Source organism: Apis cerana, linkage group LG9, assembly GCF_029169275.1.
Source record: "Apis cerana isolate GH-2021 linkage group LG9, AcerK_1.0, whole genome shotgun sequence".
Lineage (NCBI taxonomy): Eukaryota > Metazoa > Arthropoda > Insecta > Hymenoptera > Apidae > Apis > Apis cerana.
Genome location: NC_083860.1, coordinates 10,422,144 through 10,437,271, shown reverse-complemented (window position 1 = coordinate 10,437,271; position 15,128 = coordinate 10,422,144). Strand labels below are relative to the sequence as shown.

The following is a 15,128-nucleotide window of genomic DNA, read 5'->3' as shown; positions in this document are numbered from 1 at the left end:
ATTAATATAAGTTCTACGAATGTTTCAGGATCCGGTAAGAAAGTGAATAGCGACCGAGGTTACGATTCTACTAGCGTGCGCAGTTCGATTTTTAACATTACAAGTGTAGTGCGTTGTTCCGTAATCATAAGTTCGGGTTGAGTCGAGAAAATTCGGGTAGAATCGGGCGAAACTTCGGATAGAATCGCGAAGACGCGGAACATGTAATCAGATAGTTTGACTTCGGATGAGTTCGGCAATGATCGGACGCAATCGGCTGAAGACCGATATATTGTTACTGTGAAGTAAAAGTCACGAATCGAGTCTTGAGATCTTGAAAAAAATTTTGAATCATTTTCCAAATATCCATTGCGATTTTACCCGATCCTATTCAAATTTTTCGTCTCTATAAATTCAGACTTTCGATACGGTAATATCGAGAACATTGCGTAAACATTACGTCCGATTTTATTTAAATAATTATTTTTCCTTTTTTTCTCTCTTTCTCTCTTTTCGTTGGACGTCTCTCTCCGTTGGACGATCATGAATGATTTAAAAAAAAAAAAAAAATAAAAAAAAAAACAAAAAAAAAAAAGAAACGTCAAAAATAGTAGTTTAAGTTGTACGAAAGTTTCTCGTAATATCGTTAATCATATATCTTACCAAGATTTGAACTGTCTTTCTGTACATTGCTAGTCCAAAACGCAAGCATAATTTTTCGTCGTAGTCCATTGCTTCGTTATATACGTATATACGTACGCTCGACTCGTACATTCAGGTCTCGTATATTTTCTCTCTCTCTCGAAGAAAAAAAAATGGCAGGAATCTTACTATTAAGGGCAACTTCCTTCCTCCCTCCCGTGATTTTTAACTTTTTAAACCAAACCAGTTCGCCAGTTGTTCGTTATGTAAACGCGTGACTGATTTTACACCGCTCTTAGATTTAAGGAAAAACTAAAAATTATATATATATATATATATAAAAAGATAAAAAAACGTCGACTCGAATTGCGTTGTTCCTCATACAGCGAGCGTGATCTGTGACGAATTGATGCTCGTTAAAACACGGCCATCGCGAATTTAATACCTAACTCTTCCCCCCCCCCTGCTCTATTCGTAAATGCATGTATTTTCGTAATACCAAAAAATAAAGAAAACAGAAGAGTATCGTATAAACTGATGGTAAAAACTGTCTTTTTTAGGCGATCGATAACAAAGAGAGATTTACTTTTAATTCTATTCACTTTATTTTCTCTCTCTTTCTATCTTTTTTTTCTTTCTCTTATTTTTCTCCACACAGCAGAAAAACAAAGAAGAATGGAAGAAGATTGGAAAAATGTTAGTTTGACGACAAAAGGCAGAAGAGTAACGAGATTTTTATCAGGATTTCAAATAACGAGTAATTCGTTTTACGTGTTTCAGCTACCTATATACGTGCGGTCCCTGCGGCAACACACACGTTCGAATGGAAGAGAAATTTGGAACGAGAGAAGATATCTTACCTTCACTATCCTAGCGCGATCAACTCGAAAGAAAGTATTACTTATAAAGTATTACTCGTGCAAAACACGGGTAAAAAGGCTCGTGAATCGAGCTGATCGGAGCTCGAGGTCAAAAGTTATCGAAGGAGAGACGTCACGCTAGAGGTTGCACGATCGTCGAGAGAACGTTGTTCGTGAAACTCGTTTCTACACGATGATCGAATTTTTCTGTTAGAAATTCATCCGGTGATACTAATGTGATCTCCAACCTATTCTTTATGGCAGTTCATGGCACAAAGAGAGGAGGCATAACCGAGGAAAGGAAGAGATGTGCGTTAAAAGGTACGGAAAGGAACGTTGTAGGCTGTTTCGTCAGGTGATTATCTATTAGTTTCGTTATTAATGTTTCCGCAGACGGTCTCTGTGACGTTTGGCATCTCACACTTTTGGATGGAATTTTACTATATCGTAGGAATATGTATAGTATGAGTCAGCGGGAGACATCTGGTAACGAGTGCTGGTACTATTCAAACGTATCGAGAATAATTTGAACAGGTTTATTCCATACTTCCATATATATATATATATACACACGTTTAATTTGTTTAGCTTTTTACTTTCAAAATGATAGTAGATAAAAAAGTCTTTTTTTAGATGTAATTGTGCCGGTGTTAGAGATGGGAACCTATACCTTTTATGTATGTACATATTAGCAAAAGATGATGGATTAATAAATCGATACGTACTTGGAAGTGTACTCAAGGTGTGTACGTTATTCGTTTATTAAAATTAAAGTGTAACACGTACACGTTTTATATTAAGGGGAAACGAAATCGAGACATTAAGAGAAAGAAAGAAACGACACGAGGAGAGCGAGCGAGCGAGCGAGAGAGAGAGAGAAAGGATAGTATGCTTTGCTGATGCTTTTGTGGAGCGACATTCGCTTATTCGTGAAAAATCGTCGATCGAGGGGAGCAACAGTTTTTTATACTCAAAGATATCTTTCTTCCTTCGTTTTCAGGTTTCCACGCGTGCTGCGAGTGCAAGAAAACGTACAGATCGAGAATGGCCCTAAATCGGCATGTGCGAGAGGAATGCGGTAGAGTTTTGTACACGTGTCCCTTTTGTCACAGCATCATGCCCATGAAGTTCAATCTGCTCAATCATCTGAAGAAGGAACACGGTTGCGTGCCCAAGATTTGAACGAACCCCCCGAAATAATCGCTTCTTCCACCGATCTTTCTGCGACTACTGTGTGAAAACTCTTCTCCACGAATCGAGCACGACTATGCTCGATCGACGAATTATCGCGAAAAGTAAACGGGAAAGAAAAAAAAAAAAAGAACTCAAAACGAGGAGAATTCGAAACGATCATTGGTCGTGATAGCTTTCGAGGAAAAAATACTGTGTATCGCAGCGACGAGTCGTTTTTATGACGAGCACCAATCAATAAAGTGTCGACGAAGCAACGATCCAATCCGATATATCCGTATTTTTTTCTCAATTCTCTTTTAATCTGCGATCAACGATATATATATATAAATCACCGATACACTCTTTATTTTTCGTGCGTGAATCTCTCGTCGTCGTCTTCCACCATTAAATTCGGGCAAGGGAAGAAGATGGAGAAGGATTGTCTCGTCCCGATCAGAAGAAAAGCGTAATTCGTATTATCGATATTATCGGTAACAGATAACATCGGTATCCATTCGTGAACACGATTGGCTATATTTCTTCCTCGATTTCGACTAATCGTGCGATTTCTTTTTGCAGGTCGTCTATAATTGGAGATGTTGTATATTACAGCTCTTCGAAGAGTCGAAGTAAGAGAGAAATGAGATGGTGCTCGAAAATAAAAAAAAAGGAAAAGGAAAAAATTAATTAATCTTTTATCTTCTTATCTATATTATCTTAACGATTGAGTATTAAAGAAATGTCGTCCAATTTGATTCCATTGTTGAATCATTCAATCTGCATCGCGCCTCGACGATCATTATCCTCGGATTTAGACAATTCTTTGCGTATATTAGTCCTTCCTCTTATCATGAAGATAATTTTTTTTCGTTTAATCGATTTTTCTTACTCGGAAAAATATTCATCGAGTCGATTCATTTTAAAAGTTCACGAACTTTTCGGAATTCATCGAAAATTGAATTCTATTCGTGTATCTTTTATAATCTGATTTCATCTCTCGACCGGATGATATAATTTTAAAAAATTTTCCAAGTGATTTTCAAGATGAAGGATCGAATCAAGATTTAAACAAAAAAAATTCAACAGCTTGTCCAGTCAGTTTCAAGATTCTTTACACTGTGATTCCAAAGTGATTCTCGCAAAATTGCGAGACGCCATACAGTAACAGAGTGTGTACCATCACCGACGGATCAACGGTTCTCTCCTTTCTCAACTGTTTTCCACCGAAGTCAACTCCACTCTGCACACAAAAAACATACGTCACTCAAATAACGCAATCGCGCCGACAATTCCCCTACTACTACTACTACTACTACTCTACTACTACTACTACTACTACTACTCTACTACTACTACTACTACTACTACTACTACTACTACTACTACTACTACTACTACTACTGTAAAACGAACGATCGAACATGCAGCCCCTCGTCCACGAGATTAAAAAGCACGACCAAAATGCGTACATTTTCTCGGATGAAAATTCTCCTCTTATTGACGAGACGAACGCGTTTCTTTTTCAGAGTGGAACACCTGTTTGGCCTGCTCGAAATCTTACAAATGGAGGAAGTCGTTGCACCGCCACGTACGAGAGAGCCCGGAATGTTGGCCCGTTCTCCTTACATCCGGGAACGGCGAATTCATCCGACAGATACACTACAAAATGCTCTACAACGTTAACAATTGATCCGTCGAGTCTGCTTGCTCTCGCGAGCAGAGAGGACGCGCGAAAAAGAGAGAGAAAAAGAGAGAAAAGAAAGAAAGGAAAATCGATCCGGAACATGTGACGCAATCGTGACACCTGCGCAATCGACAACACTCCTCTTCTTGTTACTTGGAATATCTTTTTTAATAGAAATAAATGTTGCGTTATATTCTGATACGAAAAAAAAAAAAAAAAAAAGAAAGAATGAAAAAAAAAAAGGTTAAATGTTACGTTCTATGCGAGATCGCGTGTCGTGATATTTTTTTCAAGAGTCGAACAACTTTATTACCGATTGTACGCAGCCGATGCCCAAAGGTGATTTTTTTTCTCAACGCTCACTCTTCATATCTCTATTCCTCTCGCGTGTATTCTCCTCCTCTCGTTCGTTCGAACGAGATTCGATAACTTGACTGAACTAAAAAATTCTCGAAATGCTCGAAACACTTTTCGAAATACTTCTATCTTCTTTCATTATCGCATACCGAACCGATATTTTTTTTTCTTTTTTTTTTTAGCTCATCCCTCGATCGCTAATTGTTCAATAATGTTGTCTGAATTCGTATCTATTTAAATCCCTTTCGTCCATCTTTCTTCCTTATTTTCTTCTTTTTTTTTGTCGTATCTTTTCTTTCGCTATTTCATTCTTCAGGTAGATTTCACCATTCTCCCCCCTCCCTCTTCCCCTATAAACGAATAATAAAGTTTCTTCTCTTTTTTTTTTTCCATTTTTCTTTCTCCTTTCTTGAACTTTTATTGAATGTAACATCATATTCCGTCGAGGATGGATATACATTACACAGCTGACGCTGATGATTTTTCACAGATTTCTGGCAGCATCTAGGACAACGAATAATGGCTAGGACGACGAATAAACCTCGAAGGATGTACCCTTGCGGAAAGTGTCAGAAGATATATTCGAACGCATCCTCGCTCTACCGCCATTTGAAACTCGAATGCGGGATGCTCCCGCAATTCCACTGTCCCTACTGTCGCTTCAGCTCAAAGAGGAAATTCAATTTGGACTCTCACGTGGCACATAAGCATAGCAAATTGCTCAACTGTTATGTAAATAAAATAGGATAAAACTTTATTATTATCATGCTGCCGATACGATCTGGAATTTTTCGTTCCGGAGGCTGAAACGAGGAAGAATAATTATTTTTCATTATTTCAATTGAATTATTTATATACGAAACAAATTTCGAAAACGAGTAATCCGAAATAAAATTGCGACTTTTCTACACACCGTACAAATCATCCTTGCTTCTTTCAGATCTGGACACTTTTGAAAATGACGTCTGTTTGATCAACGATCGATCGACGATCATTTTTAAAATATCCACTGGATTTGGATCTTAATTATAAGACGCATTATATATTATATAACGTTATATTATATATTATATAAGATAACGTTATATTATATATTATATAAGACAACAACTGTAATTCAGACAAACTGTCTTTTGAAAACTAACCAGATCTATATTGACAACGCGAATCAGTCACCACTTCTCCACGATAAGATAATAACGAATTTATACAGAAAACGAAGTTGTGTAGTCGATACGGATATTCGTGTCTCTTCTTCAGTCTATAATCGTTCCTTATAATCCCAAAAGTGTAAAGAATAAACCGCATGGGTAATTACGTGTGCATTTCTTACAATCTCATTTCATCTTTTTACACGCTCTCTTTCTCTTCCTTTCTCTTCCCTTAAATTTAAAAAAAAGAAAAAAAAAAAAAAAAAGAAACGTGTTGAACACTATCGTTAATCGTTCGTTTAATTTTTACAGATAAATAATGTCGATACAACGATTATCCACAATTTCGTCGAGCATACATTCTGGAAAACGTGTTTTTTTTTTCAACGCATTTAATAGTTTCCTTTAAAACCTCGATGCATATTTTTTGTTTCAGGACATCGTGTAACGTCACCCGAATCCCGTCCCGGTGATCGAAAAAGGTTACTTACTGCTGTTACGTTCGAAAAAAAAAAAAAAGGAAAAAAAAATGAAACAACGAAAAAAAATAATAATAATAATAATTTGTCTTTAATCCTCTCTTTCAAAAATACGTGTACGTGTTTCAAACGCACGCACGCCTCATACATATACCATACATAAACTCACTGAATGCAAAACAAAATCTCTTGTACATTATATATATATATGTGTATATATATATATATATATATATACGAATCCAAATCATTTAAGATGGCCGAAACATCCTGTTTTTTTTTTTTATTATTATTATTATTATCTTATTGTGGAGGGTTGGAAATTGGCATCTTTTCATCGATAAGAAAAACGAGGGTCGAAGAGGATGGAGAGACGATACATATCATGGTAATCATTGATCCATAAAATTAACCAACCATACACTATAAGCTTTTCAAGTTATTACTACAACTACTAGCAATATTTCTCAGTCTCTCGATCTCTCTTCGCAACCTCTTTACAAACAACTCACGCCTATTCACGTAAACACGGCAAAATTTTAAACCACTGGGCGCACTTATTTCTCGGGGCTATTGGCTGATACGTTATGTGTTGGGTTGGTTACGGGTTTAATCTCACTGATCTCTCTTGCCGCCATTATAACTTATTATATTCGTGCATCGAAAACGGGAAGACTAAAAAAAAAAAAAAAAGAAAAAAGAAAGAAAGAAAGAAAGAAAAAGAAAAAGATTTCGCATCATCGCTCGTTCCACGTATATATATTTTATACATATACATCCCATCCCCCCTCCATCACCGTCAAATTTTCTTTTTTTTTTAAATTCGCGGATCTTTTTTTTCTCTCCTCTTTTTTTTCGTTTCTCCCTCCCCAAAAAAAAAATTTCTTTTCATTCATTGGAAGAATAACCTCTTACCACGATCTCGCGTCTCGCTTGGCGTCGGGACCTGTTGCAGGAATGGTTGCATTGCTGTCGTTGTTACGGTCGGATTGCAAGCAGCAGCAGCCACAGCCACAACAGCAGCAGCAGCAGCAGCAACAACAGCAACAACAGCAACAACACGCCAGTAAGAAGACTCGGCCTTCGTCATCGAGCACGTCGACCACTACGACGACGAGGGGCGGTATCGTTCTGGCGAGCAGACGCGTAAGCAACACTTGGGACAGTAATAGTTACGACAGTGGAAACGACAATGGCGGTGGCGCACGCGCGTCCACGCGCGAGGTCGTATTTCCCGACTCGTTCGAGGTGTTGCCCCAACCTTGCGATCTGAGCGTCGTTTACATGGGCGTGCCGCACGAGCAACAACGAAAGTTCAGGTGTCAATTTTGCGGGAAAGGTTATAGGTGGAAGAGTACGATGCGCCGCCACGAGATGGTCGAGTGCGGCGGGAAACCGCCTGCCTTTCAGTGCCCTATGTGCCCGTACAAGGCAAGGCAACGCGGCAATCTGACCGTGCACTACAAGCGGCACCATCAAAAGATCGAGTACGACGAGGCCGCCTAATTTTCTTGGCGCACGGATAATTAATTTTTGCGCTTTGCCGATACTTTTCCTTGGACACTGGAAAAATTATTTCGAAGCGCAGATATCTAAAGATAATCGATAATCTTTATGCTTGCGTGTGGTTTTTAATCGTAGCGGTCGTTGACGGGATAGATTTCGTTCTTTTTTACCGACAGATTTTATTGCGCTACGTAAAATTAGAGGGTTATCATCGGAGGAGGTGCTTAAGCGCTTAAATTTTGAATAGAGAGAAATCAATCTTTAAAAATATTCTCGATCATAAGTCTACGTTTGGAGTTTTCATTGACCTTCAGATATAAAGAAAAGGAGTTTCGAAAGTAATTTTGCCTAAATATCGCGGTTAATAATATCTTCTTCTGTTTTTAACAGAAGAAAGCTAAATTGCTATAAATTATTCGCGAATGTTAAAATCTACATGCAAATATGAAATTATCAGTTAGTTTCAGACTTTAGATGGTACTTTTTGAGTTCACTGACGAGAGAATCATCTTATATATATATATATATTTTTTTGTAAACGATTCCGTCTAGGTTTCCCTTTCATCTGACTTCCCTTATCGTGTCTAATTTTTTTTTTTTTTCTGTTTCTTTTTCTTTTTCTTTTTTTCAGATGCTGTACATAGCAGATGAAAACGCGTACGTGAAAGGAATCGTTTGATCTTTTTTTTTCTCGAGTTTGTTACCTCAATACCGCGAATTTAACACGTATCTCGACGATCTGTGTACATAATAATAATCTCAGTTTATTTACCAATTTATTTAAACTTTCTTTAAATGTCTAGCAACAATCGTTTTTATATGATTTTAGTTAATCGATAACTAATTATGCTTATACGTACGGAGGTCGATTATATTTAACATTCGGATTTTTTTCTTCTTTTCTTTCTTTTTTTTTTTTTTTGTTATGCATTTAATTTCTCCGCTACGATCGTACCGCAATCGGCGCGAAACTGAAACGCGTTTCGCTGGGGCGAATCAAACACGAACAAATTTATTCGAAAAAGAATACTTTCGAACCTCGAGATATTTTATGCGAAAGAAAAGAATTACTAATTTTATAATAAAATGAAATCGATCAAACGTAAAATAATCGAAAAAAAAAAAAAAAAGAAGAAATTGACGATCGTGTTACCACTTTTGGAATTTTTTCTTATTCATAGGATATTATATATATATATATAATATATATATATATAGGTATTTTCTAGTACTTTTATACATATCTTAGATATTTCTCTTCTTAGATGGTAAGATTGATTTTAAAAAAAAAACGTTACAAGGTACATTAAACGGTAAATGGAACTGATATTAACAGTTACGAAATCATAAATCATTCCGAGCGTAATTAGGTATAAGAGATACAATTAGTGCCTTCTTTCGACAAAACAGGAAAAAGAAAAAAAAGAAATAAATATATATATATATATATAGTATATATTTGCACGTATATAATAATATACACTTACGCGCGCACTATATATATATATATTTGTAACAATTAAGTAAAGTCGCGTGACGATCGTGCATTTGCCATGATCATTTATTATGCAGAAAAATCGGTTACCTGACAACACTTAGATTTACGATAGATGATAATAACAAGATATCTTTCAACTTTGCCTATCGTGTTATAATATTAATACAAATCAATTTTCCTTAAATTACAAAAATATCTCGATCGCAAAGAATACGTTTAAAAAACGTTAAAAAACGAGAAGAAAAGAAAAATAGAAAGATAAGGCAAGGTGGAAGATATACCGTAAGAGAAAAAAAAAAAAAAAAAAAAAACGAAACAATGAATCCCAGAGTTATAACACACCGTATCGTATATATATATTTTTTTGAAATATATCCCAGATCGAATCTCTGTGAATCGCGATCAACGTTCACGTCATATCAGCGAAATAACGATATACATATATATATATGTATGTATAATTATAACGATGTTATAATCGTTATCGTTTTGCTATACGACATATATATCATACGACAATCGACGATTTATAATTTTTAGGGATCATCGTATTTTCTTTCGTTTTTTCTTTTTTTCTCACCATTTTTTTTTTTTACATATACATATATATATATATAGACGAATTTACCAATGGCGGAGAAACATTTTTCTCTCCTACGTCTTAATCTATAGAGGAAGGATCGTATAAGTCTTTGCTCAAGCAAAAGGGCCGATCTCTCTGCGCGAGTACTTGAATGTAAATTATAATTATTATTATTACTATTATTATTACTATTATTATTACTATTATTATTACTACTATTATTATTCTCTTAATTTAATTTGGAGGATGAAATGGGTGTATCGTCGAAAGATTTCTGAACATTTGCCGATCGATGATATAAACGCGACTTATTATTATTATTATTATTATTACTATTATAACTTGAACATTCCTTAGTCTTTCCGAGATCGACTCGTTTGTCGTTTCTATTATACAATTATATATTATATATTCGTATTCTTAGCCTTATTATAAGTAGCAACGTTTTTTTTTTTTTTTTTTTCCATCTTTCAACATACATGCGCACAGTAGAGACGAAAGAATAAGAGAGAGGGAGAGAAAGAGAGGGAGAGAGAGAGAGGGAGAGACAGAGAGAGAGAGAGAAATATATATATATATATATACATACATACATACATATATGCAAAGAATGAGAAGAGAAAACGAAAGGACCCGTTTTGAGAGTGAGATCGTTCTTTAATCTAAACGCGGTCCAGTATTTTTGATATCAGTATTTATGGATGCTCGCATCGACCTGCCTACGAACTAACCTAGGATATACTCGTTGTACCCAATCTCACCCAATTTTTTTCTCTTTTTTTTTTTCTTCTTCTTTTTCTTTTTCTTCGATACCCCTTCCCCCGCGTTCGTTTATCGAGGGCCCGCGAACGCGTGAACGTGAACGAAGGTTTTTCCTCCTCTCGACAAAATTTCTCCCCCTCCCGACGAGAGGGAAGAAAGAGAGATTGGATTTTTAAATAAGAAGGAGTTTTGCGTGCTGCTCGTTTGTTGCGTCGAGGGGCAAACAACAATCGACCACCACGATTCACCACGATGTTCTTCTTTTTCTTGATCGGCGCTACATGTTCAAGGGAGGGGGAGGAGGGAGGGGAGGAGGAAAGGAAAGGGAAAAATACCGTAAAATACGTTTACTGAACGGATTCTTTTCATTTGTCTGCCTCGTGCCTTCCCTCGTCGATTCTTGTTATATATCTTGTTCCAATTTCCGAGTTTGCAAATGTGAATACCGTCTTACAAATGTCTATGCGAGGAAGGACAACGCAAATCGCCCATCTCGAATACTCGTTCCGCGATAATCCTCGAGGAAAATCCTCTTTTATCGAGAAAGAAAGAAAGAAAGAAAGAAAGAAAGAAAGAAAAAAGAAAAAAAGATTTACCAGTCGGGCCACGAATACCCATTACGATTAATTATCAACAATTAATGTTATTATTAACATTATTATTATTATTATTAATATTATTATTATTAATATTATTATTATTATTATTATTATTATTATTATTATTAATAAAAAAAAAACAATTTTTGTTGCGGGTTATTTTCTAAAGATTGTACTATTTTTATTCTTATTTCTCCCTTCATCATCATCATCATCACACCTTCACGTTTCTCTCTCTTCCCGTGAGCGAAATTTTCATTCGGCTGTCGTTCTCTGGTTCTTCTCACGAAAAACGGAAAAAAAAAAACCAAAAAAAAAAAAAAAAACCAAAAAAAAAAAAACAAAAAAAAAAAAGAAAAAAAGGGAAAGACAAAAACGAGAGAAAAAAAAGAAAGAGAAAAGATTACACGATCGCTGAGACGAGTTGATCGCACCGATTGATCGATCGAGTCAAATCCGATTGTTCGACCGATGGACAATTAAATTTTGGGGCTAACCAAGAATTTCTGTTTTCAGCGTATTGGTACCGGCTACCCATCAGTTTCGAGACCTATCCCTGCGACACATGCGGAAGGCAGTACAGGAGGGTGATATCGTTGCAACGGCACAAGAGGCTCGAGTGCGGGAAGGAGGCCCAATTCGAGTGTGTCCTTTGCCACGCTAAATTCAAGCATAAGCACAGTTTGTTGAGGCATTATAACGTGCACGTGGCCGACGTGAAGAAAACTACCAAGCTGGAGCGCGAGGAGAGGTCGGCTTGACAGCCAGAGCCGGGGACTTCGATGCGTGGAAAGAGATGCCACGGCCGTTGACCACGCAGGTTCTCCGCGCCGGTTTTCGACACGGAACTTATAATCCCATAATTTCTTATCCGACGTCTTATCCCGCTTAGAATCGATTCTCGACCATCTTTTTTTCTTTTTTCTTTTCTTTTCTTTTCTTTTTTTTTTCTCTCTCTCTTTTTTTTCCCGACCGATTCGATGTTCGCGTTTGCATGCGTTTCCGTATATTTTTATTGCGGCGAAAAGGGATTGTTACGGTTGAGTCGGTAAAAAAAAAAAAAAAAAAAGAAAAAAAGAGAAAAGATCGCGTCGATCTGAACGAGCTGGTTTCGAGGGAGAAGAGACTGTCGAGTCGGACAGGCGAACGCTGTGAGAAACGAGTCGAGTCGATTCGATTCGAAGCTAGCGATCTTCCAGTTTTGTCCGGTGTATGGAGAAAAGATCGATACAAATGAAAGTTTGTTTATTTTTTTTTTTCAATGGGATATTTTTCGGAATGGTACGCTTTTCGAAAGCAAGTTTTTTCACATTTTCGAAACGATGTTTGAAATTGCGTGTTTTCTTTTTTTTTTTTTTTTTTTTTTTTCTATGAAATTTATAAAATTTTTGATTTGTTCCGTTATCGCGGTGAATGAGCGATTGTAATTCTTTTTTTTTTTTTTTTTTTCTTTTGGTGATGGTTTCTCGAGAAACGAGTATCGATCTCGTTTTCTCCGATTTTTCGACTTTTTTGACCTTTCTATTGTCGAACGATTTTTATTTGTTTTACGTTTGTAACGTTAACGACAATGATGATGACACGAAGATGAAAGAAAAAAAAATATATATATATATATATACATGTGTACAAAAATTTGTAACGGAAACGAAGACAAGAGCACAAGCGACGATAATCGTGTTGAGTGTGTACCTCTGAAATGAAGTTTGAAAAAAAGTTCAATAGTATTCGTTTGTATTATATTATTATACTACAATATATTTCGTATATTGTTTATTTTCTTTCTCGCGTACGTACAATTTTTTTCAATTCTAAACAATTCGATCGGATTATTGGGATAATTTTTCTCTCTGTTTCAGTTAATTGATTTGCGTAATTCATTTCTTTGTTACGATGAATAAAATTTATATTTTCCAACGTACCACTTGTTTATTACACGTGTGTTATCATTTTGCTTTGCAATGTGTTACTATTGATTTCATTTTTTCTTCAGCAAACTTGCCGAACAAAATCGATTTCCCTCAAAAATCGAAAAACCGAGAGTGGTTCCTTTTATTACGAAAGAAAAGGAAAGGAGAGGAAAGGAGAGGAGAGGAAAGGAAAAGAAAAATGGAATCAGAATGCCAAATATCGATAAACACTCGAACACTCTCTACATCGTTTGTTTCCGTTTCAGGTTATTGGCTGCTGTTCTAACAGATAAGAACGCGATCGAGGAAATGGCACACGGTCGACCCAAGGACAATCACGAGGGAATCGTGCTCGAACAAGCGTTTCGATAAATCATTGAAATCGAATCGTGCACAACTCGACTAACAATCTCAACATTCACGTGTTCTGCGCGAAACGATGAAATCCCAAGTGTTCTATAACCAAAAATTATTTTGTAACGAATTAGGGAAGAGGGCGAAAAAAGGAGGGAGAAATTAGTAATAAATAAACGAATGAAAAATCGACTCATTTTTAGAAAGCTATCAACATTCCAGATCAAATATACCCTCGTTAATTAATAATACCTGTAACCTTCTCTCTTCCTTGCAACTTTCCTCACTTCCAAAATAAACTCTTGGAGAATAAATGGAATCATTTCCTTTTTTTTTTTTTTATCGTTCAACAGAACGAATGATCCAATATTTTCAGGTAGATATCTCATTGGCTCGTTCAAGATTGTATTAAAACGTTACGTCACGGTCGGCGCCAAGAACGAGCCAAGAAGCTGTCGAACGTCGATTTGGGGAACAGTAGTACATCCGTATTCGATTTTTCAGGTGGTGTGGCCCGGTTCGATGGGAAGAACTCGCTATGGTCCAAGTAGACGCCGATGCCCGAAATGCTTCAAATGTTTTAAATCCTCGAAATCGTGCTGCGACCACCGAGGTGCGACACCGACAAGAAATTTCGTTGCGCGTTCTGCGATCTGTCGGTCACATCAAAAGGGGAAGAACGTGCTCCGCCATCTTGTCATCTTGGCAGCATCGAGAAGCTAGCCGGAAGAGACGCGTCAACTAAGACGTCACCGAACAGCTGAAAAAGTTGAAAAAGAATATCATCGAAGATATTGTCGCGCTCGTCGATCGTTCTTTCTCCCCTCTCCTCTCCCCCCTCAAAAAACGAATGTACGACGTAAATGTACATAATGCGAGATATATATATATATATAAACTTTGCGAGGATTTTCGCAAGAAAAAGTGTGCGACGAAACGTGTTGTGTAATTTGTATTTGTTTTATTATATCGATCGAATAGGAAAGATCGTCTTCGATTCGAACGACGGACAATTTATTCCTTCTTTTTAGAAATAAAAGAGAAAAGAAAGAAGAAAGAAAGAAGGAAGGAAGGAAGGAAAGAGATGAACGAGAGATCTTCGAAACAAACAACTTCGAAAACAAGCGCAAATTTTATTCTTCGCTCGTTTGCCAACCGTTTTTGACCGGTTTTTGGTTGGTTAATTAACACCCGTGTCGTCGATATTATCGGTAAAGTGTTAAAGTTAAATTCGATGTGTTAAATTCTTCCTCCATATTTGTCTTCCTTCACAATAACCATCACCATCACCACCACCGTTACAACATTAACCGCGAAGGAAATTATCGTCGTATCGGGCTCCAACTCCACCTCACCTTTTTTTTTTTCTTTCTGGGGTTGAGAATGAAACCGATCAACCGATCGATGAACCTATAAGGGGTTGCCTCGAGAGAGAGATATATAAAGAGGGAAACAAAAGCACACGCGTACACGTGTGCAATAATATTACGCAAAAGTGTGTGTTCACGAAGTGTTCTTTTCTTTTTTCTTTTTTTTTTTTTTTTTTCCTCTCCCCCTCTCTTTACGGAGCGGTGTCGCGGCGATGAATTGG

At 36.7% G+C, this 15,128-nt stretch overlaps 1 protein-coding gene across 5 annotated transcripts in view; it reads left to right on the top strand.

Annotated features, from left to right (window-relative positions):
- The first annotated feature begins 4,683 nt into the window (after positions 1–4,683).
- The window catches only part of LOC107992921 (longitudinals lacking protein, isoforms F/I/K/T-like), a 27,718-nt gene continuing 17,273 nt past the window's right edge, over positions 4,684–15,128 (top strand). Inside the window, exons 1-2 of one of the 5 annotated variants that reach the window (XM_062079573.1) lie at positions 4,684–6,328; positions 7,281–14,748. In XM_062079573.1, the coding sequence (XP_061935557.1) occupies positions 7,283–7,831 (549 nt within the window). In that variant the 5' untranslated portion in view covers positions 4,684–6,328; positions 7,281–7,282 and the 3' untranslated portion in view covers positions 7,832–14,748. Of the gene's footprint in view, positions 14,749–15,128 lie in introns of all 5 variants that reach the window. The other 4 variants (XM_062079571.1, XM_062079572.1, XM_062079574.1 and 1 more) reach the window with 4 other exon arrangements.